Genomic DNA, 23,661 nt, shown 5'->3' with positions numbered 1-23,661 from the left:
AATATATGAAATTAATTGTTAATTTTTATTCATTCCCCTATAAGGAAAAGCAGGAAAAGCATTTCAGCTTTGTCCTCCCATATAAATTTCCAACCAAAGAGAGTGATGGGGCCTTAGTAAATTCTATTTAAGGTGGTAGCAAAGCAACCATGACTCATGGGGTGACAAAAGGGAGGAGTCTACGGGACCAAGTCACTGAGAAACACCCCAAGGGAAAAGAACAAAGACAGACAACAATTACCGGGGGAGTCGTGCACTGAAGCAATGATTGCTTGCGCTGTTTTCATCTCCACTTTTAATTGAACTACAGTAGTAGTAGATACGTTTTAGTCGAAATAAGATAAACCAATATTTTTTACTGATAATTTAATGTTGCGAATCGATTGAAATATCCGCTTGATAGAGTTTGAGCAGTTTTTAATGTTTTTCTCATTCACCCCTTTCGCTTTCTTGTTCCAATGTATTCCATTTGTCAGTTATGTTGATGTCAACTTTTAGAAAAGTGAAGTGGTGGATAGCTCTGTGTCGATATGATCCACTGTTAACGACAAAAAATATCTGCGGAAAGGAAATTGAGCTCTGAAATCTGGTCTGTCATCCCAATTATGAGCTTCCTGATGAGAAGTTTGGGCCTATAGATTCTCGCTGATCTCTGAACCATTTCTGTAGAGCTTCATTCTTCAGAGTAATCAAGAGCTTGATCGTTCGAAAGTGGAGCTACTCGGAACAGAAGGCACAGAAGCCAACAGGAGTTCTTAACGACATGAGGTGCTCTGACGAATCGAACTACAGCAAACCCCTGCCATGGATGGGCCTTTATGTTGCCGCAGCATCACTGGCATGCACGTTTGCAATGGCAACAGACGCTGTTTTGGGAGTGCGGAAGAGAAAACTCTGGTTTCCTTGCAAGTACTTCTCACTCAACGCAACCTCCCTGGCCCTGATTGCCATCGCCACGAAGCTTCCTGTGGATCTGAACACCACCATGCCTCGTTGGGAAGATCAGCTCACCAAGCTCAGCGGTACCATCTTTCTATGTACAGCCATGGGCAACTTCTTACCTTCTTTGGGGAAACTTAGTGACGAAGAGACGATTTCCAACGTTGTTGCGTTGGGTATTTCTGTGATTACTATCATCGTTAACATCGGAATTCAAATGGGTACCGGGGTAATTTTCGTTTTCTGGCCTGAACATGTTATAATTATGTTTTTTATGCTGGTTTTGCTTGTGATTGTGGTTTCCTCTGCATTGACTATTTCAACAACAAAGCAGTTGTTGGAGGAACAGTATAATCAGAAGTACGAATTGGCTCTGGATGAGACCGATGAGCCTAACAATTTTTCTGTGGAGAAACTTAGAGAGAGTGTGAAGAAATACTGGATGATGGCTCACACCTGCAGTCCTCAGTATGTTCTTGGCCGCTCAGCTTTGTGTTGTGCTTCAGGAGCATTTTGTCTTCTTAGTGCTCTTATCTTAGTGGAAGCTGTGCTTCGCGCACAACTGACAGGGATGAGGGGATTTTGTGATGGGGAATCAGATTATGAGTGGTCAACTATGATTATTTTTGTTTCTCAGTTTATAGCAATAGTGGTGGGAACTGTTGCCCCTGCAAGCAGATGGTTCAATTCAATGAGCTTCAGTGGCAGTCAGTTTAGAGGAAGATACAATCAGCCCAACTTCTGGGTGGAGAAATACTGGGTTCAGAGATTGGTAGAATGGAAAGAGAGTGCATTACCTTTCCCAATGGCTAATAGGAGGCTCAGAAGGATGGCATATTCTTTAAGGAGTCGAATTCTCAATTTCTGTATACAGATCCAAAAGGCAGTTGTAATTACAAGCAAGCTCATTCGACTAGCCTCCACACTCTGCATATTCCTTCTCAGTAAGCTTATCTCCTTGTGCTGCAAGAGGCTCTTCTTCCTCAAGGGTACACTGGGAACCATGTCAATGTCTAGCTCAAATTCAGCCAATGGTGAGTTTGTCCTTCATCTGGAAGGAGAGGAGGGACTTGTCCACTTGATCATGAAAAAGGGCAGTGAGGCCACTCAGCAGTGTATTCAGATGGGGAGAAAGCTCCAACCAACTCATTTTCTAGAACTCCTAAACAAATGCACAGAAGGCTTCAGGGGTGTTGGGGAGTTTGACACGGAGGAAGTAGAATCTATAGTTCCTGAAAAACCTCCCAACTGCTGGAGCTTACCCTTGGTGACACTCTTGACTATAGCTATTTCACTTCCTGGTACTGACCGATACTCAATTGAACAGTTACTAAAGGGAATCTATGAAGGCCTCAGATATGTCAAACTCATAGAAAAGAACTTGGACACAAAGGGATTGACAAATATGAGAGATGCAGCAGATTTTGTCTGGCAAAGAATTGATGTTCTTGATCGGTGGTTTGATTATGATCTTTACAAGAGCAGACATGAAGAACAGAATGCCGAGGAAGTGATTAGAAAACTTGCAGATATATCTAAAACACGTCTACAAGTCTTCGTGAAACAAGATGGAGATAAGAAGAATCATCTCGAGTGGCCAGCCGAAGTATTGGCCGCCAATTCAATGTATAGAGTAAGTCATACTATTTTGATGAAGCATATAAGTAAGACTGAGAAAGTTGAAGATTTATTCAAATGGTTATGTACAACAATTGCTGATATCTTTGGTGCTTGTCTAACAAACTTGCCACGAGTGATATCTATGGAGTGTATTTGCAGCAGAATTGAAGTGAGGGAAGCGAGTGTTAGAGAAGCAGCATATCTTCTTGGGAAAACTGAAAAGATTCTGAAAAAAGTTAGGCAGGATGGATTCTCAGGGTTGAACATCGACACAATGAAAGATATCGATGAATTAAGAAATACATTATACTCATCAGAGGTTTGAGAAGGACCTCACCAATTATAGCAACCATGGATTTTATTGTTATGAATTCATCAAAGTTGTCTTTCATGTGGGTCTTTAGAAGTCAGTTGTGTAGACCTAGTCTTTGGGAATTTTATTAGTGTTGCAGATCATGAATTAGTTTTACAGGCTTCCAAAAAAAAAAAAAAAAAAATTACGTACAGTCCGACAATTTGTAACAAACTATATTTTCTCCAACTTTCTATGAATTAACTTCTTCTTGCTATTATGATTCATAGTTAAATGACATCCCAAGGAGAAGAGAAAGGTGAGAAAGGTGAGAAAGTAGAGAAAGAAAATGAGAGGAAAACATCCAAAGCAGAGAGAAAGGAGAGAAAAGGACAGGAGACAATGTTAGAGAAGAGAGCAAAAAAAGAAGCTGGCAAACGGGTGCTATCTTTTTTATTAAGGAACTCGATGTCTTATTGGAGAAAAACAAAAGGGTACACAGATGAAATTATATGCTTGCGGTTGTCAAGCTTATTCACACAGACATGCATGAATTCTTGTGATGTTCCCAAAGGAAAGGAAAAATAGAAAAAAAGAAACTAATTTTGATCGCAACCTCTCTTGCTGAAGACTCTTTAACCTCACACAAGCCAACACATATTCCAATTGTGTTTAACAATTGTCTAATTTTTTGCCAGTTTTCGTTTCTAGTTGATCAGTTTGGCTTTGTCATTGCTCATGATCAGTTTTTGTCAAACCACAGCCTACTTTAAAAATCTTTTTGTCAGTGACTCATAAGTGCTTTCCACTGAGTTAACTCAAAAGAGTCTCAGGTCTACCTAACGTTTGAGTTGAGTAGAAGCAACCATTTCATTGAAAACCTAATGAAAGAAACTTAACAGTTTAGAAAACATAAGTACAACTTAATTACATTGAAAGGCTGAAAGCAAGAAGCATACCAGATTATTTCTGAGGAAGGAAGTATATGATTTATTAAAATACACAAAAAAGTATCAAAAAGAAAAAAAAAAGGAAAGAAACAAAATAAAGAGTAAGATACCTGTGGCCACCAGTTTTGCTGATTACCTTCGCCACTTCTGAAAAATTTAGATTTACAAAACCAGAGCATAAACTTCAGGTTTCATGTGTCTCTACCCAACCCAGGAAAGCCCTATTTTATTATAGATTCCTTTAAGGAGTTTTGAGTAACCTCAATGTAAGCAATTCCCTAAATTTGAATTTAAAATGACACTGAAGCCAACAAAAGAATGTTTCATTGCATCCGTTCTACACAACACAAATTGCTCCTTGTGTGTTTACTGTCGCCTATGCAAAACCATATCTTTGCAATTTTCTTATTGCCCAATAGTACAGAATAAAATGATGCTTGGAGGAAGTCTTTTGCGGTCTGACTTTCCAGAAAACTTAAAAATCCATTTAATTTTTTTCTCCAAATTCGAATATAAAATGATAAAGAAGCAATCCAAACTATGTGACTTTACTGGTTTTCCGTCTACACAAACCCAATTGCTTCTTCTGCTTCTCAATTTTCATTCCCATGTTTGTCATCTTGTACAGTGGACCCAGACGACCACACAATCATTCTATAAAAGCTAGGAGCAGGGGCTCTTAAGTTGGAAGTTCTATAGAGCCAGTGCATACAAAAATAAAACTAAGGCACAGGGTTTTTTTCGCAAAGTAGATTGGTGGGGCTACAGCAATTGTACAATCTTACATTTTAAGAATAAAAAAATAAAAATAAGAATGTTAATGTGGAATGAAATTAAGCATTGGGCCAACAGTTTAGAGGCATAACACTGAACTTAAATCCAGCAGTCAAATTTTTAACTTTCACAGAGATCACAAATAATGGTTGATAGCAACCAAGTTCAGCATAAATGCAAGTTTCACTATACTTTACAACAGTTCAATTGGATAAAAAAATACCTTCGACCAATTCAGCATGTTACTGATCTCCAATAGTAGTCAAGGTCTTGCCTCTGAAGCTGATTCACCAGAGAACCATTGTGGCCTAGGTAACATTACCATTGAAGAGTAATCTTTTGGCAAGAAAGTAACATATTTCAAGGACTAATTTGTGATCTTTCTTTTCAAACTTATCACTTTTTGCACTACTAATGTGCAGAAGACATGAGTGAAGCCTGCAGATACAAACTTAAAGAATTGAAGATCTCGGTGGAAGTGTAACTGATAGAGATGCATTAACAAAGTTGTGGAGCTTCATAGAGGATTCTGTTCCACTCATTCTAAGCAACAAAAAAATTTAACAGTTGAAACCATAAGCTAAAGTATCACTGACCAGGGCAAAGTGCACCCAGCCATCAAAAGTATATCAAAGTATAAAACAGAGACCAGAATTGAAAACTATAGGTGAAAGCATCCACAATACGGAACAACCACCAAGAGTTCTATTCATCATGTTTTATTTTTATTTTTGGTAAGTACTCTGCTAGGTTTCATACCACAAAATCACAGTTAGGAACTCCTTAAGGCTTAACCTTTATGCGAAAAAGATTGACCTAATCGAATGATGCGAGTTAAATGAAAATAAGATACAGGAACCAATTCAACCAGATAGAAGCAATGTGACGAATGGACAATTTATAAGCACGCCGCACAATCTGAATTTAGAATTGCAGAACAAAACCGTATAGGAAAAGATTATGAAACTCATTATGAGCCGAAAGTGACAAAGACAAATTTTATCATTTAATGAACATGAATTACAACCTCTGCAAAAAAAAAAAAAAAAAAAAAAACAACCTTGGCCACTTTAAAAACAAACAAACCGGCCGCTTCCCTTTATAACTCGACCATTCAGAGAACCATCCCAAAACTCGATCTTAGAAACTACAATAACAGAAAAGAATCTGCTTCCTAATCCTCATCCTTATTCTTGGGCTTCCGATAAGTCTCTTCAACGTGCTTGGCCATCAAGAGCCCCGTGTTGGCAAGCTTCTTAATATTAGGAACGTTGTAGTTCTGAGCCACGTAGACGCCGCAAACGGTTCCCAGAAGGAAAGAGAAACTGCTCCTTATTATTCCCATTCTCTTCTGCAAATCCTCTAAAATCTCCCGACAAGTAAAACGCGGAGCTCCACGGAGGGTAAAAGTTAGGGTTTTGAATAGAACGAATCCAAGACGAGGCTCTAGATGGATCGGGAAATTCTCACACTGAAAGGTCTTCGGGCAAGTATAAGCCGGGGGAGCTTGATCCCCCACAACCGAGCGGTTTCTGTAAATTTGAACTGGAGAGGGTGTACTACTAGGAAACCCGGCGCCCACGGCTCATGTAGGCCCGAGCGAACTCTCGTTGCTCGATTGCCTCTTTTCCGAGGAAATGGAGCTTAAGATTGCCTTGTGGAATGCTCCAGAGGGGCGTGTTCACCACGAAATCATTTTTCACACGAGTTCAAGATTTGGTTCACAGGGGTTGGGTTCGAAACGATTATTTAGTCGGCACTAGATCTTATTCTCCCTCAGCTAATGAGTTGTCCAATATAAGTATAAGAGACAAATCCATTAATGAGTATTGGGGGAAGGTCAGCACACTTTTCTGTGTTAGTGATTAAAATGAAAAATGTAGTGTAAAGAAGGGAATGAGTTATTTTTTATAATATACCTAAATAGATTATATACTTAAACAGATAATTAATCTAAACAAACATGGTTACTATCCTAATAAATAATTTAATGTAGTATTAAAATATATTAATATACTAATAAATTAAATAAGATATTTTATTAATAAATTAAGATAGATTGCAGTTTAGTCTAAATTAATACAATAATTACATGTGACAATTAACTAGTGCTCTAATTAATTATAAAAAATAACAGTAATGAATATAATAAATAAATACATATAATATTTTAATAATAAGGTAAGTTATATTTTATTTAGTATAAATTAATAATATATTTCCACAAAATTAAAAAATATTAGTTTAATTAATGATAAAAATACAATAATTAAACAAAATACTTGATCAATTGCTTACTTTAATAATATTTTAATTACTACTCTTAAATCATTAATTTAATATAGTAAAAAAAATCTAATAAATAAATAAATAAAATATTTTATTAATAACATAAGATAGATTTTTATGTAGTATAAATTAATAATATATTTCCACAAAATTAAAAAAAATAGTTTAATTAATTATACAAAAAATCCAAAAGCTTTAAAGCTAATAAAACATGAAAAATTGAAGACTTATGTGGTACTAGGTTGCCTCCGAGCCAGGCCTAAGCTGGGTCGGTACAAAAAAGTGACACAAGATTTTCATGGGTAAAAGAGTTAAGAAAAATGTAGAAGGTATGGAACCAACTCATCCAAGGGTAAAATAGTCCATAAAAAGTCTTTTGAAAAGGATGCAAGCCAATCAAGGCCAAAACTATCCTGGAAAGGCCTAAGAGGTGGCGTCAACTCAACATAGGGAAAACATTGTCTAGTAAAATTCTCTAGAAGGGGCACCCATTCAATGGAAGAGTCTAGAAGCATTCACATTCGATGTATGACTTGTAGAACAATCTAGATGATGTCCAAATCAATATTTCCACATAGAAGACTCCCATTTATAAAGAGAAAGCTTCAAAGCATTGTAATCATCTCTTATCAATCCAATCACTTTTAAGCTTCGGTTATTATTGGCTTCAACCAACCCCAAGGCATCTTGACTAATGATATAAAGATGGACTGAGGCGGCTAGCTCCTGACTAAAGAGCATTTATCTTCTTGAGAAGGTTCTTCCTTGGTTTGTATGCCTTTGTCCCTATTTTGCTCTAGAGAAAGTCATGTTAATGGAGTGATGTTGTCTCTAAGTGAAAACTATCTCACTAATTAATCTAAGCCTTTTAAGGTTATTTTACAATATTATCCTAGAGTTGGTCTTTGATTAGTGTTGGTCGGTTGAGTGTGATTAGTATATCTTAGTGGATAACTTAAATGGCAATGTGTTGTCACTAAGGATGTGTTTCGAACACAAAAAGTGGAGAGAAAAGTCAAAAGGAGAAGAAAAGAAAGAGAAAAGAAAATAAAGGAGGTTTCTTTTCTCTTGTGTTGAAGAGCAAGTATGAAAAAGTCTCACATGACTAAAAAGGCAAGAAGGCTCATAGAGCCAGAATTATTATGGGGAAGTCTTACAAACGTCTCACAGGAGAAGGTCTCACAAAAAAGTCTCAATTAAAGGTGTTTTAGTTATGTTAGTCTTCTATTTATGTTCAATTTTTTAATTGTTATAGGACTTATCTTTTAGGGTTTAACTTTTGGTGTAATCGGGATAAGGGTAGTTTAATTGTAATTGGATTCTATGTATTTCCTCTATTATAAATTGAGGTTCATTATATTCAAATTACAACAAGTTAGTGAAGTTCTCTCTTTTCTAAAAATTGAACATTGTATCAAAGTGGGTTTTGTGAGTTGACTTGATCAACCCATAGAGATAATGTGATCATTTTCTTGATCTATTATCTCTAGAAGTTTAGGTTTTTATTCTATATTTTTTCTTTCATTTTTATCCTAGTACATGTTGCTTTCTTGGCGTTTGCAAAAATTATATATTGACGAAAATATGTTTGACTCTACTTTCTAATACAAAAATAATTTTTATAATCGAAGTTTTCTATAAAGAGAAATCGATATTTGAAGCAGCAAAGGTAAGACTGTAAGTGAGGTTTGTATAACAATAGAAAACTTTAATTTTTGAGGCATTTTATACCATCAAGATCAAGACTTTATATAGAGAATTATATACTAAATATGTAAGTATATTTTCTTACTTATCCAACCAATTCTTAATCTGAGTTTTCTAGAGGGCAAATATCGATCTCGAATGAGTCAATGGTCATGCTAGTCAAAGAAGAAAGTATACTTAGTTTGACCAGATTACAGAGTCCAAAATATATTAGATTTTTTTTCTCAAAAGAAGTATATTTTATGAAGAAAAATTATACTTGGATGAAATATATCGAATTCTAGTTTAATAAGGAAAAAAATTCATGTCAATCTTATCTATATTTAAGAAGATATTCATATTGGAGTCGACAAGGGTCAAGCTATAGAATAAAGAAAATCAAGAGGTCATAAAATATTTAAGAACGAAATTTTTTGTTAGAAGATGGGCCCAAACCCACACAACCAAAGAAGACCCCACATATCCGATGTGTTGGAAGATGGGCTCAAGCCCATAAGACAAGGAAGGCACATATATCTAATAGATATGGAAGATGTGGCTCAAGGCTTATAGACCAAGAAGAAGGCCCACATGCCTATACAATGATGGCAAGATAGTAAATAAAGAGTTATCTACTGGTGACAACACTAAATTCAGCCAGGACTATTGTTCCTCTCAAGATATTAACAGCATGACGGATGGCGCCATTGAGACGGTTCAGATTCTCTGGAGAGAGAAAAAAGAAAAAAAAGGGCCGCTCAAGAGATGCCATTGTCGGAGATTTGAAGTGTTGCCAATCGCAGAAGTAGCAGAAGTAGAGCTGGTTGGAGCCCATGACGCTTCTCCATTTTTTTTTGAATTTTTTTGTCCGAATTTTCTCTGAATTACCATCATGCTCACCTTCTGGTGATCGTTTCTGGACAAGTGCCCTCTTGATCTTCACCTTCCCCGTCATTGAGGGAACGAGCCGCTGCTACAGATGGTTCCACAAAGAACTGAAATCGATTTACACTAACGGAGAGAAGTCGAGGTCGGAGCTACCCATCCCAAGAACCAGACAGCGTGAATTGGCCGTCCGACATGAGACCTTGTTTCCTCCCAATCGGCACTTACGTATTCGATGCAAAAGCTGTCGGCGAGGCGGAATTCAAGTTCCAAACAGAGCCCATTGGAGATGCTATTCTTCTCCGACAATTTCTGCTTCTTCGAGGATTTTTTCCATCTTCAGAAGCACCGTTTCTTTCTGTGCTCTCGTTGTTGTCTGCTTTGTTCGGAAGCAGTGAAGATGCTCCGTTTATTTTCGGAAGGTCTTACGTTGCTGTTTAGAGTTGCCATCTAAAGAAGCTCTTTATGTATTTTCTGCTGTCTGGAAGATTATCCCGATGGCATCTTCCAAAAAACAGCAACGTCGAACAACGGTAGAAATAATCAGATTTCAGAAATTCCTCTATGTCTCCGGAGCCAATTACCTTCTGTTTGGATCGTCACTGTTGTCTTTCGTTACCTTGTTTTAAAGTTAAGGAAAGACAACACTATGTTCCCAAGTTTTAAAAAAAAAGTCACTTTGGAAGTTTGAGTATTGCACAGTTGCCTTATTTCTGTTATTGTTGTTTTCCTCTAGTATTTCTTCAATTTATCATTTTGTGTTCTTATCACTTTAGTGCAATGCCTAGATCCACTACCTAAAAAGTATAGGAGTGTGCCCAACATCCAACTTGAGTCAAATATTTTATTCTTCAACCAAGAGGTGATTTGTGTTTAAGGTACCTTAAAAAGTGAGTAGTCTATTTGTTAAGTCCTAAAGTTGGGATTTTTTTTTGACTTTAAAATTGAACACAGTGAGTTTTAAACTATGGCCATTTTGATAGGTACATGGAGCTTTGTTATACGGCTAGGAGTGATTTTCTTCTCCTACATTGTGTTTTGTCCAAGCAGGGTCTCTATGTCTTTTTTATCTCCCAACTTTGAGGGGGAGAAGTAGAAGAAGAAAGAAAGTGGTATTTTGTTCCACATATTGTGGTAATTTTTATGTGACCAAATATTCAAGGGAGAGAACAGATGATGAAGATTCAACATTTATAAAAAAGCTTTAGACAATGATGATTGAAGACCAAGAATCATTTTTATTGCAAACTCCAATTTGAGGGGGAGTATTGATGAGCATATATGGAATAGTCTTACATGACTCTCACAGTAAGAAGTCTCATGGAGCTAGAATTAATATGGTTGAGTCTTATTGGAGTCTCATAGAAGAATTTTTCATTGCAACTATGTAGAACTTATCATTTGAAGTCTCACAAGAGCATTTTGCATTTATGAAGATGTCCCAAGCAGAAGGATGCCCAAGAATTTTCCCGGACTTGGGACCGAAGGAACGCCGAAGGCCCGAAACCTCTCCATCTCTAGTCGGGACTCAAGATGAAAGGCGAAATCTCTCCAATCTCCATCTCCAAGATATGGGGGTTTTCGATTTCAAGCATATCCTGGAGAAATAGGTGATTCAGAATATATGGAATGCGATTTTCTCTTGATAGCATCTAGATATTCACAATTGTTTCTTATTTCAGCTGCCATGATCTTCAACTTCTTTAGTTCCTCCCTTGCATTGCCGAATTTGGAAGTTGCTGACGGAAGCCAAGGAATAGATAGGTAGGTCATCTCCGATATGTTAGTTGTTTATAAACCTAAATTTCTCTATGATTTTCGATCTGTTAGCTACTCAAAAACCTATATTTCGCCATGATTAGCGATGGGGAGAAATGGCCAAAGGGAGATATAACCCTCCGTTCAAAAATGTCTCCATTCGCCATTTCTCCTTGTGAAGAAATTGGTGTGCGACATATCCGAGTCCGACTCTCAAGTGACAGTGAATGGTAAATATGATATTTATAATTATTTTCTCTATTTTATATTAAAATTTATTTATTTTTACGTATTTTCCATGACCCATGTCACAATCTCCTTCCATGTAATGTAAGTCTACTGTGGGAGGGGTTTCTTCTTCATTGGGAAAAATTTCCACTCCCCCTTTTTTATTAAAGGAGATTCTGCCATTATTGTTAACTGGATGGAAGGTTGCTCTAATCCCTCTCAGAGATTTGAGGTACTCAAGGAAATTGTTGATATTTGAGTGTGTCTCTATTTTATTTAGTAATGCCCTCCCCTTTATATTTAGTCATTTCTTAATTAGACTGTTAGATATTAGCTGGTTGTCAATGAGTATTATCTATTAGTAAAATTGTCCCATTCATGAAATTACTTATTAATGTGCAACTTAAACCATAACTTTGGAATGGTAAGGCTGTTTTGTACCTTTAACATGGTGTTTTGAGTTGATTTGAGAGCCACTTGGCACTTAGTAGTGCATTAAGTCCGGGTTCAAAATATTTGGCCTGATTTTATGTACATTAATATTATGTAAGGAGAAGGGTATATACATCTACCTTATTAAAAGCTCTCACATGACAAAGAATTTCTCTCTTGTCTGAGTTTTTACCAAGACTCAAACCATACCTCAAGGAGAGAATCGTGAAAAAGCTTCTCTAACAGACATGGTTCGAAAGGGTGCATCCCCTTTTCTTTCTTGGTCAGACCAACCCCTTAAGAATGCCTAGTTCTTTCTTGGATTTATCTTTTTTGTTTAGATTGCTTTTTTTAATGTTTTTAATTTGTAATTTTTTTTTGTAGAAATAAGAATGTCAACACCTCTTGCTCAATTGAAATCAATAGTTAACACTTGTTCTAGTGTGGCCATAGATAATGACTCAACTCCACCAGAGTCATATCCCCCTAGAACTATTAATGTAACAGAAGTGAGCCTAGATGAAGGTACCCTAAATGAGGAAGAAAGTGACTCTATCCAGAGTTCAAAAAGACAAAAAAGGTCCCATGTGTGCTCGAAATTCAAAGAAGTCTCACTTATAGATGGTACAAAAAAGGCTCAATGTGTTCATTATAAAACCAATTTGAGTATTATTAGTAGTAGAGTAACCACACATAAGAATCGACATTTGAAAAGTTGTCATAGTAGAATGAGAAAACAAAAAATCGTAAACTTTCAACCAATGGGGTTTAATGTTGATCAGAGTCCATCTGGCCTTCCTTTTATGGATTTTGGAGGCAAATATTATCAAGCTAGAATGAGAGTACTCATTGCTCGTTGGATTCTTATGCATGAGCATCCATTCATGATAGTAGAAGATGAGGTATTTAATTTTATAATTAAGATGGCAAATGTGAATTATGAAAAAAAAATCTCATAAGACCATTAAGGAGTGTAGGGAGGTGTACGAGGCAAAGAAAAAGAAATTGAAAATTTTATTAAAAGAGATTAACACGATTAGCCTTACCATAGATCTTTAGTAGCAAGAAAATCAAAAGAATGAATACATGGTTATTACTAGGCATTTTATTGATAGTAATTGGAAGCTACAAAAACGAGTCTTGAGTTTTGTGCATGTTCCTCCTCTTTGTCATGGTGTTGACATAGTAGATGCTATTTACAACTGTTTAAAAGATTGGAAAATCAAACATAAAGTATTTAGTATCTAAGTTGATAATGTTGCATATAATGATGTTTGTCTGAGAATTTTGAAAGATGGTTTTTCAAAAAATAGGAGATTGGTTTGTGGTGGGAAGTTATTTCATGTGCAATGTTGTGCTCATATTATGAAGTTATTAGTCCAAGATGACCTTGTTTAAATTAAGGATAACATTGAGAATGTGCATGAGAGTGTTAAATTCATAAATTTGTTTGAGGCTAGACTTCACACTTTGTTTGAAATTGTGCAACAACTATAACTAGGTGCAAAAAGGTTGGTTATTGATTGTTCGACTTGTTGGAACTCCACTTATAACATATTGTCTTTTACATTTAAATTCAAATATGCATTTCCTAGATTTCAAGATAGAGAACCAATTTATGATTGTTTGCCAAGTCTTGGTGAATGGGAAAAGCTTGAAATGGTGTGTGGGATTCTAGAAGTTTTTAATGTAGTCACTAATATAATTTCTGGGAGTGGCTACCTACTTCTAATTTGTACCTTAGTGAGGTATATAGGGTAAAAGATGTTTTGAATTTTCATTCTACAAATGAAAATATTTTCATTAGGACAATGGTTAGTAGAATGAAAGAGAAATTTGAAAAGTACTGGGGTGAATACAATTTATTGATGGTTGTTGCTTCAGTTTTGGATCCAAAGGTCATATTAAGATTGATCGAAATGTGTTTTCCATAGATATATTCTGACGAGGAAGCTACAATGAATATAAACTTAGTTCGACGGACCTTATGTGAGATTTATGATGAATATGTATCCATATATAATGTAGAGATCAGTAATGAAGGGAATGCTTCAAGTATTAGCTCCACGAGACTTTTTACAAGTTGTAGGTCATATTCTTTATCAAGTTCAGGTTGGTCAAAGTTAATGCTTTATGTGAAACAAGTGGAAGTAGTGAATACACCAAAGTCAGAATTGGAAAATTATCTTGAAGAAGGGGTGCATATTTGTGAGGAAACTTTATAATATGATTTTGATGTTTTAGAATGGTAGAAAGTGAATAATTTGAAAGTTAGGGTATTATCTAAGATGGTAGCAGACATCTTTGTAATTCTTATATCTACAATAGCTTCAGAGTCTACCTTTAGTGTCTGTGGTACAGTAATAGACCCATATCGTTCTTCCTTGGCACCAAATATAGTTCAATCTTTGATTTGTGGCGGTGATTGGGTTTGGGCTCTTCACGGTGTTAAGAAAAATCAAAAGGTGAACTACCTTTGAATAATTATTTATTATGATATTTTTGAGTAATTATTTTTAGTTTTATTTATTATATTTTTTTAATGATTATAGCCTGAGAAGAAGAGTATGGAAATAATGCTATCAGTTATTTGATTTTTCATCTTTTTCTCATCTTGGTAATTTTAATATTTCTCACTACATTACATAATTAGTAGAGGAAGAGTATTTTTTCTATTAGACAATAATAAGTTTTTTTTTTTTTATCATAGGTAGAGATTTTGCTCATGCGAACGGGATTTAGTATATTTTTTTGTAGCATGAAGAGAAAGAGCTAGAGTTTATAAATTTATATTGGATTTATAGTTTTTATTTGTGTGGATTGTACATTGACATTGATATTTAATTTGGTATTTTTATGTTTGTTTATTGAATAAATTTTATGCATAATATTCTGCAATGTTTATGCAGAGTGTATAGACAATTTTATGGAGGGTTTATGTATATAGAGGTCATGCCCAATTTTAAGTAAAATTTATGCAAAAATTTGTATACAATTTATTTGACATGTATTTCATGCAAAATTTTAAATGTAGGTTGGAGTTCGAATTAGGCTCGAGCTCGATTACAATTTTAGGTTCGAGGCTGGCTCGACTCAAACTCGAGTTTGAAATATTTAAATCAAGCCCAACACGAACATATGCAAGTTCGAGCTCGGTTCGACTCGATTGCACCCCTACTTTTGAGAGAAAAAAATCTAATAGATTTCTGATGCTTTAATTTGACCGAAATGAGTACTCTTTTTTCTTTGACCAGCATAACCATTGATTCTTTTGATATTGATATCTCCCTCTGAAAAGCTCAAAATGAGAATTGGTTTGATATGCAAGAAAATAAACTTACAGATCTTTCTTTTGACATATATTTCTTCATATAAGGTCTTGTTCTTGAGAGCATAAAGTGCCTCAAAAGTTGAAGTTTTTTGCTGCTTCTCGAACCTCTCTTACAGTGTGACCTTTATTGCTTCAAATATCGATTTGTCTTTGTAGAAAACTCTGATTTCCAAAGTTCTTTTTGTGTTGGAAAGTAAACTCAAAGGTATCTCCTTCAATATATAGTTTCTAATATGAAAAGTTGAATATGGATGTGGTAATATCAACAAAATAACGGGAACTAGGAAAGAAAAGAAAGAAAAAATATTAAATTTCTGGAAAAGAGAAATACATCACTAACTTGTTGTAGTTTGAGTACCTAAGCCTATATTTATAATATAAAAAATAAGTAGAACCCTATTAGAAATTAGACTAATAAGAATAATATAATTAAAATCTTATTAAATTTGTAGGCAATTTCCTATTAGGACATTGTTGACGTAGAAAAGGATTTGGTTTGCAAAGTGGCATGACCATAAGTACAACAACATAGAAATTTAGAAGGTTTCAGTTGATGTAAGGTGTGATCTCTAAAGTGTCCTTTGATTTGATATCTAGGCATGAACTTGATTTGAGTCTTGATTAATCTAATGGATGCATTGGAATCCCCTTGGTTGACCAGCACTAATTTTGTAGCTATCCTCCAATCTATGCTTAACAAGAGTGTTTGATCCCATATTGCAATGTCACCTCCAATGATACACCAGAAGCAAAATGATTGTTGCAAACAAATATTTCTGTTGGGGAATTTCAATTCATTGGCAGAAATACTTCTTTCATACCTTTTCCAATGAATTACAAATATTCTACTACAAATGAATTTTTGCCATCTAATTTAAAATTTCTTTTTGAAAAGTAATATCTAGGAAACTTTTTTGCTCACAGTTAACTATTGAATTCAATGGGAGAGTAAAGTTGAAACTTGTTTCCTACAAATTTAAAAATTCGTTGGGAGAGAAAAAGCACTTTTTAGCGAATTTTGGGAAAAGGTACTGCCAATTTAAATTAAATGTATAACACTCTTTCCTTCTTTTCTAAATACATAATATTATTAATATAAATAATTAAATAATATATTTGATGTATTAAATTTATATATTTATATTTATATAATAAATTATATGAAAAATTAATTTTATGTATGTTAACTAAAAATAAAATTAAGAAAAAATAAATAAGATACATATATATTGATTTTATATCAATAATATCACTAGGAAAATAACTGAAATTAAACTATAAAATGAACATAATTAATTGGTGGTATAAATTAAAATTTTATTATCAATTTAAAAAATAAATGTAATTATCATAGTCTAAAAATGCGCATATCTAGTTATCAAAATGAAATAACATATACAAATTAATTTTATAAGATTTAAAATAATTACAAATGTATAAGATGGTTTACCTTACTAAATTGCATAATTTATTCTACTACTTGGGTTTAATAAAAAAATTATATATTTTTTAAAAATAAATTAAATTATGAGGAAAACATAATTAACTTGTGGTGTAAATTATTAAATTTATTATCAAGTTAAAAATATTTTAATTATTTTAGATTAAAAAAATGCATATATACATTTACTGAAATTGAAGTGAAATAACATGTTCAAATTAAAATTAAAATGTTAAAATAATTATATATGTATAAGATGGTTTACATTATTGAATTGAATAATTTACTCTATTATACGAGTTTATTAAATTTTATAATATAAATTTTGTTTCAAAATAAACTTAGTTGATATGAAATTTAAATTAAATTATACTCAATTAACTATCATTAGGTTGAATTAATTAATTATTATGGTTTATAATATTAATTACTTATTTTAAGAATAAAATTAGTCGATGTAGAGTTAAAATTAAATTAATAATAAAAAAATTAATTTATTAAAAAAATTAAATACATTACTTATCAAACAAGTTATAGACAAAACTTAATATTATATGTTTAAATATTCTATGGTTAATACCATTGTGAAGAAAGTTAATTATTATCTTTCTTTAATAGTTAATTTATTATTGTATATCTAAAATCAAAATTGTGAAAAAAAAACATTCTATAATGAAGTACAAACGGAAAACCAAGTTCACTGTAGATTGTCATAAAAGTGATTTTAGTGACTTCTCTTTAGACAAATAAATTCATAGATTTAATATGACAGGATTGTATATGTGATACATCATAGATACATTAAAAAGGAAATAAAAACAATTTTTAATTAATATTATAAATAAATTTTGATTATAAGTGATAAATATTATAATAGATATTAAAAATGAAATGAAATAAAGAAAACTGAATTGCATATTAATATAAGTATTAGAAAATTAAAATATTACATAAATATAAATATAGCATTACTAAGCATTAGAAAAAAGTGCAAAAGTAAAATAGTTACTATAAATATTAAAATAAAATGAGGTATTAAATAAAATAAAGTACATAATTTATAGATATTAAGAAATTAAAATAATGTAAGATTATAATAAAACTATAAGAACTTTAGAAACATTAGTTGTGGATAACTTTCTACAAAATAATTTGGCTATTTTTTTCTTTAAAATGTAATTAATAATTATTAACAATTATTATTTGGCTATTTGTGCCTTTTGCAATTTTGAGTTCGTTTCATTCGAACTAGTTCTCGACGTCTTTGATTTTCCACCTCTTTGCTGCTACTCTGACCAAGCAAAGGTTTTGGTGCTAATTCTCTGTAAGCACGTAGACATGCAAATGTGAGAGTATTTGACCTCTTTCTTTACTGCCCTCAGTTTGTAAGTCTTGGTTGTTCTTTAGGCATTCAGTTCTGCTTCCGTTCCCCTCCACCAATCTCCCAGGGTAGTCAGTGTGATGCTGACTAGCAATGCTCTCTTGCATCCGGAAGGAAAGAAATAAGAATGATGAGGCAAAGATCCACTCGCTAGAGTTTGAATATGGGATACGGGTATTTTTCCCTCTTTAGCCTATCAGGTTTTGTAAATCATGTGTAACATCTTCAAATTCGTAATTAGAATTCCTTATTTTTGTGAAATATCTTTTCTCTTCATTTTTGGCTTAGTTTATTCTTAAAAGAGATGTTGACTAGCTTATTTTTCACCCGAAGTAAGTTAGGCTGCATGTAAAGGGACTAAGAGTCTTTCTTGCCCTATCTAGCCGCGTGACAACTTGAGTAAAATAAGTTATTGTTGTCAATATATAAATTGTAATATGAAAAGTTCATTATGGAGGTGACAATTCTAAGAAAACAACGGGTATCAGGACTAAACAAAAAGGAAAAAGATAGAATATGAACTTAAACTACTAGAGATGATAAATAAATGTGCTCTGTGGGGTACTAGAGAATATCACATAATCTTTGTGGGTTGATCAAGTCAGCTCAAAAACCCTGCTCTAATACTATGTTGAATTTTTGGAAAAGAAAAAATTTTCACTGACTTGTTGTAATTTGAGTACAATAAGCTTTTATTTATAATAGAGGAAATAGGTAGAATATTAACATAAATAAAACACTTTTTAATAGAGACTCTTTTGTGAATCCTCCTCTTATGAGATTCTGGTAAGACTCCACCATATTAATTCTAGTTCTATGAGACTTTTTACTTGAGAGTTACTCTTCTATATCTGCTCGTCAACAAATCATTTGAAACATCTTCAAATTCGTAATTAGAGTTCCTTATTTTTGTGAAAGATCATTTCTCTTCATTTTTTACTTAGTTTATTCTTAAAAGAGATGTTGATTAGCTTATTTTTCACCCGAAGTAAGTTAAGCTGCACATAGAGGGACTAGGAGTCTTTCTTGCTCGATCTAGGCGTGTGACAATGTGAGTAAAATAAGCATAAAAAATTATCACCAAAATAACATTAAAAAATGGAATCCCCACATGGGCCTCTTTTTCTAGCCATGACGACAAATATTAATGGTTAAATTATAAAGTTTATTTGACAAATAGTATTGGTTTAATAATTTTCCATTTTTTCTAGTTTCAAGTTAATCGGATAAAGCCTCCAAAGTGCTTCTTGTCTTGTCTCTAGTTTCAAGTTAATCGGATAAAGCCTCCAAAGTGCTTCTTGTCTTGTCTCCTTTGGAGAACTCACGAGCCCTCTTGAGAGTTTTTCATTCCACCCCACGAGCCCACGCGCCTCTCTTCTGCTCGCATTGACCTCCGTTCTGATTATTAATGGCCGCATCAAGCTCCCCAAACTACAAACTACAAACCAAAACAGTTAACAATGTAAATTTCATATTCTCTGCAACCAAACATTAACCGCGCATCACATGAATCACTTTCTTTAATACAGTAGTCAGCTTCCCTTTTAATGGTGATCCAGACGCAATTTGCCGGAGCTCGATTCGTGGGCTTCGAAGTAATCCTTTAGTAATCCTTTCTTTGACGTAGTGATTCTTGCTTACGGGCGACTTGCTTTTCCTTCATTATCACCCATCGTTTCTGACCACTGACATGTTTGTGCAACTTACTTACCCGACAAACTATGACAAAAAACCAAGCAATCTGTAAAAGTCAGGAAAGGCCTGTCCATGTCTGTGAGACTTCTGAACAAGCTCAATTATTGAATGATGACATCGGATTTTGGATTTTAAGATCAGAGCAGAGTGTACTTCCTTCCGCCGATAATGAGAGACGCATCTCTGAAACCTGCTTATAGTTTTAGATGAAAAATATATACATCGCTTCCTGGGGAGCTATTTTTTGTCACAGAAGATTTTCCTTATTTCAGAATTACTACTGACCCAAGGGGAAATTGAAGTTCAGCCAAGAACCCTCTCAACTCTTATTCCCAGTCCCTGAACATTGCTTTGGGTAGCAAATGGAAATGAAGAACTGAACGAAATTTGAATTAAAAACAGGTAGAAAATTTTCATACATGTCTTTGATCATCCTTCTTCACATAAGGAAGATGAACACGCTGAGGGAAAGTGAAAATGAATTTGAATTCATTTTCACTAACTCATTTAGTGTGTGTCCAACGAGTGAAAGTAAAAGTGAATTATCTATGTAATTCACTTTCACTTTTATTCTTTTATTTTATGTTTTTAGACTTACTTTTTTGCATAATAATTATTTTTCAAATATAAATAGTTTTTATTTCTATTTAATTTTAATTTTATTTACATTATTTTTAATTGTTTTAAAAATTTTACCAATTTATTTTCAGTTCAACTTATGTATCTTTAATCTATTCATTAAATATATATATATATATATATATATTAATTTATTAAAATATGTTCAAAAAATATTTTATATTTTCCATTTTTATTTCAATATATATTTATAATTTACTTTTACTTTATTTTATTTCATATTAAATTATGTACATATATTTATTTCTGTTTTCTATTTTTACTTAGTTTAAGTAACCTTGCTTGCTTGGTTATATTATTTTTTATATTTAATTAAATAAATATTATTTTATTTTAAAATTATTTATTTATTTTAAAATTAAACAAATTAAATAAAATTATCTTAATAAAGTTAAATCTTTCAATATTGTAGTAATAACTCATTTTCCACCTTCCACCACATTTTTAACACTGCACTTTCCATTGAACACACTAACTCAAAAAAAAACGTAATTCACTTTCAGTTTCTGTTTCATGCACCAACTCCCCTCTAAATCCCAATTCCCACACCATCAGAGACATTAAGATAAACCAGTACTGCTGAAGTACTGCTAAACTTCTGCCACCGGCGACTGCATGCGGGCCCTTGCGGCCTCAAGCTTGGCCGTTGCCTCAGCCACAACGAGCTTCGTTAGCAGCAAACCAGAAACAAGTGCTGCCACCATCAACATCGTGAACACCCCATTCCAACTCTTTGCTGATATGTAGCCGGTTAGCAATGGGCCTAGTGCTGCACCAACAGAGCCAGTTCCGTCTATGATTGCAGTTACTGTGGCTAATGCCCGTGAATTCCCATTCAACGAGCCGTGTGTTCCCAGGTCAGCCGATACTGCTGTGGAGATCAGAGCATATGGCCCGTTCACGAACATACCGGCAATGAGCATGAGAGCCATGTTCATGACCAATGAGGCTTCCCCGTATATTCTATAGAAGAAGAGGGCTGGAATTGAACAGTACATGAAGCTTGCTGAAGTAATCGCTCTGGCATCTAGCCGGTCGGAAATGTGGCCGGCAAGGATACCACCTATCACCCCACCGACGTCGAAGATTGTTGATAGGTTGCCGGCTGTCTCGTCTGATAAGTACTCGCCATTGATTTCTGCAAAATCGCAATCAGTTCAGCAAAAACCCTAAAGAGCAGAAGCTCAAAAAAAAAAAAAAAAGAAGAGAAAAGCACGGAAGTGGTACCTGTATGACTAATGTAGAAAGGCAGCCAGTACAAGAAGGTGTATGCCACCAATTTGCAGAAAAAGAGACAGAGAGCAAACGTCGCCACTCCAGGTATCTTCCATGCCTCCAAGAATCCGATTGCCTTCTCCTTGACCTCCGCTCCTCCTCCCAATAGAGGTTTCGAGATTTCCTTCTGGGGAGACTTTACCGCTCCTTCGTCTTCATCGTCTATGCCAACAGAATCAGGAGTAACGGGCAGGAAAAAAAATACCAAAAGCCCGACAAAGGCCATAAGGAGGCCTGGAACAACAAACGACCAACCCCAACCATGTTTCAACATAGCTCCAGCAATTAGTGAACCAGAGATATTACCGACAGAAGTATGGGCATTCCAAATTCCCAAAATTAGTCCTCTTCTACTCTTTCCAAACCAATTTCCCAAAACTGCAACCACCGAGGGCCATCCAGTCGATTGAAGCAGACCAGCAAACATTTGAATTACCAAAAAGTAAGCAAAACTATGAATATTCAGCCAGTAACCGGCTCCAAAAAGAGAAGTGAATAAACCAGTCCCGACCATTCCTATCGTCAAAAATAGTCTCAAATCAAAGCGGTCTCCCAAATGTCCGGCGAAGTACATGCCGAAGGAGTAGAGTGTGAGGAAAGCCACATCGAGAAATCCCAGCATCTCCGTGCCGTCTGAACAATTGAAAGGAGCCCACCCACTCGCAGTCAAATTCACCACTTGGTTTTGGCGAACTGCTCTGGGGAAATGAGCACTTGGCCATGGGGAGAAACCCGATGTTGTAGACTGAGGATCGAAGGTGCTCTTGACGATACTCGTGGTTTTTCGAGTGGCATGGTAGGTTGTATATGCCAAAAAAGTTATAATGAGGACTAAAGCTTGGTAAGTCCTGAAGGAGAGTCTAGATTTCCTCGTGTACTCCAACCATCGAACTCCAAGAGGTCTGGAACTTCTTTCCTCTGTTCTTGGTTCTTCCAAAGAACCCATGAATAAATCTGTTATCAGAAGGTTGAAACAAGATACCAAGTCGGATCTCCAGGGAGATAGGAACTGCAAGTCAGAAAACAAAGAATTCAGCGCACAATAGAATGAAAATCGCAGAGGAGTGGGCCGTGTTCAGGATCACAATAAACTTACCTTAGAAGACAAGGGCCTCCGAGTCTGAGCCTATGCCTTGTACATATAGACGAAGCCTATCTCCGAACTTGCTCGGAAAAATATTTCTCAATCTGGACATCGAAAGTCGTTTGTTTTATTAGCCACGTATTGGGGAGAGCATGGGAGAGCTCAGAAATTCACAGAACTCCTCGATTTCTTTGATATTTGAATAAATTCTTATTCTACTACATAATTGAAATTTGAAAGTAATCGGAAAGGTGCGAGAAGTAGTACACGTGGAAAATCCGGATTCCTTCTATCAATTCGATAGAGATGAAATCTGCGAACCTTGCGCTTAGGCACTGAGAGATTCGAGAACGATTGACGCGCACCGATCTGACATTACCGGACAGATTGACGCAAGTCAAACGTCAACTTACCGGAAACTCAGCTGAATACTAGAGTAGGAACCGCCGCAAGCATCCAAGTCCAACAAAACAGTCAAATTCTGCGCCGGTCTCATTTAATCTCAGAACTGGAAAACTCAACCCCCCTCCCCAAAAAAAAAAAAAACAGAGGAAGAACCAATGAAGAGATTACTTCCGGTCAATCCAACAGTAACTTCGATTAAATCATCATAACACAAAATACCGATCATCAAACTAATCAAGAAACTAACATGAGTCAACCACACAATCATCCTCATCCTCCTTCCGTCATTCACGCCTTCCAAACCGCGCAGATTTAAAAAAACAAATCATAAACAATCTCAGAAACATTAAAACTTCCCTGAAAAAAGAAAAGAAAAGGAAGCACATACACTCTCTCTCCTGAATCAACACTATTCTTATAGCTTTACCCTTCTTCCCCTTCTGCAATAAAAAGATGCACCATGATCACGAGCAAGAAAAAAACACGAATGCAAGTCAGAAACTCAATAAACTAGAAACCGAAAATCGGGATTGAAGAACTTAGAAAGCCACTCGAAC

The 23,661-nt window shown here is 34.7% G+C and overlaps 3 protein-coding genes across 4 annotated transcripts; 1 reads left to right on the top strand and 2 right to left on the bottom strand.

Annotated features, from left to right (window-relative positions):
* Positions 1 to 573: 573 nt before the first annotated feature.
* On the top strand, positions 574 to 3,090 carry LOC137948761 (uncharacterized). The gene has a single exon (XM_068794921.1). The coding sequence runs from the start codon at positions 764 to 766 to the stop codon at positions 2,882 to 2,884; it is 2,121 nt and encodes a 706-aa protein (XP_068651022.1). The 5' UTR covers positions 574 to 763; the 3' UTR covers positions 2,885 to 3,090.
* A 2,441-nt stretch (positions 3,091 to 5,531) lies between these two features.
* LOC137949036 (uncharacterized) lies at positions 5,532 to 6,157 on the bottom strand. Its single transcript, XM_068795292.1, has one exon. It carries the CDS (start codon positions 5,918 to 5,920, stop codon positions 5,750 to 5,752), a length of 171 nt encoding a protein of 56 aa, XP_068651393.1. The 5' UTR covers positions 5,921 to 6,157; the 3' UTR covers positions 5,532 to 5,749.
* Positions 6,158 to 18,851: 12,694 nt separating this feature from the next.
* Positions 18,852 to 22,561, bottom strand: LOC137948974 (putative glycerol-3-phosphate transporter 1). Of its 2 annotated transcripts, XM_068795219.1 has the most exons (3): positions 21,568 to 22,561; positions 20,975 to 21,478; positions 18,852 to 18,874 (listed from the first exon to the last, which is right to left on the bottom strand). In XM_068795219.1, the coding sequence occupies exons 1-3, from the start codon at positions 22,559 to 22,561 to the stop codon at positions 18,852 to 18,854; spliced, it is 1,521 nt and encodes a 506-aa protein (XP_068651320.1). The 2 variants fall into 2 exon arrangements, with proteins under 2 accessions (XP_068651320.1, XP_068651319.1); XM_068795218.1 differs by lacking the exon at positions 18,852 to 18,874 and having other exon boundaries at positions 20,870 to 21,478.
* Between the last annotated feature and the right edge of the window lie 1,100 nt (positions 22,562 to 23,661).

The sequence above is a fragment of the Aristolochia californica genome, unplaced genomic scaffold (assembly GCF_029961685.1).
Source record: "Aristolochia californica isolate CCGP_79_NKW_82.1479 unplaced genomic scaffold, dmAriCali1.0.hap1 SCAF_13, whole genome shotgun sequence".
NCBI lineage: Eukaryota > Viridiplantae > Streptophyta > Magnoliopsida > Piperales > Aristolochiaceae > Aristolochia > Aristolochia californica.
The sequence above is the reverse complement of the archived record's forward strand: the minus strand, read 5'-3'. Positions and strand labels throughout refer to the sequence as shown.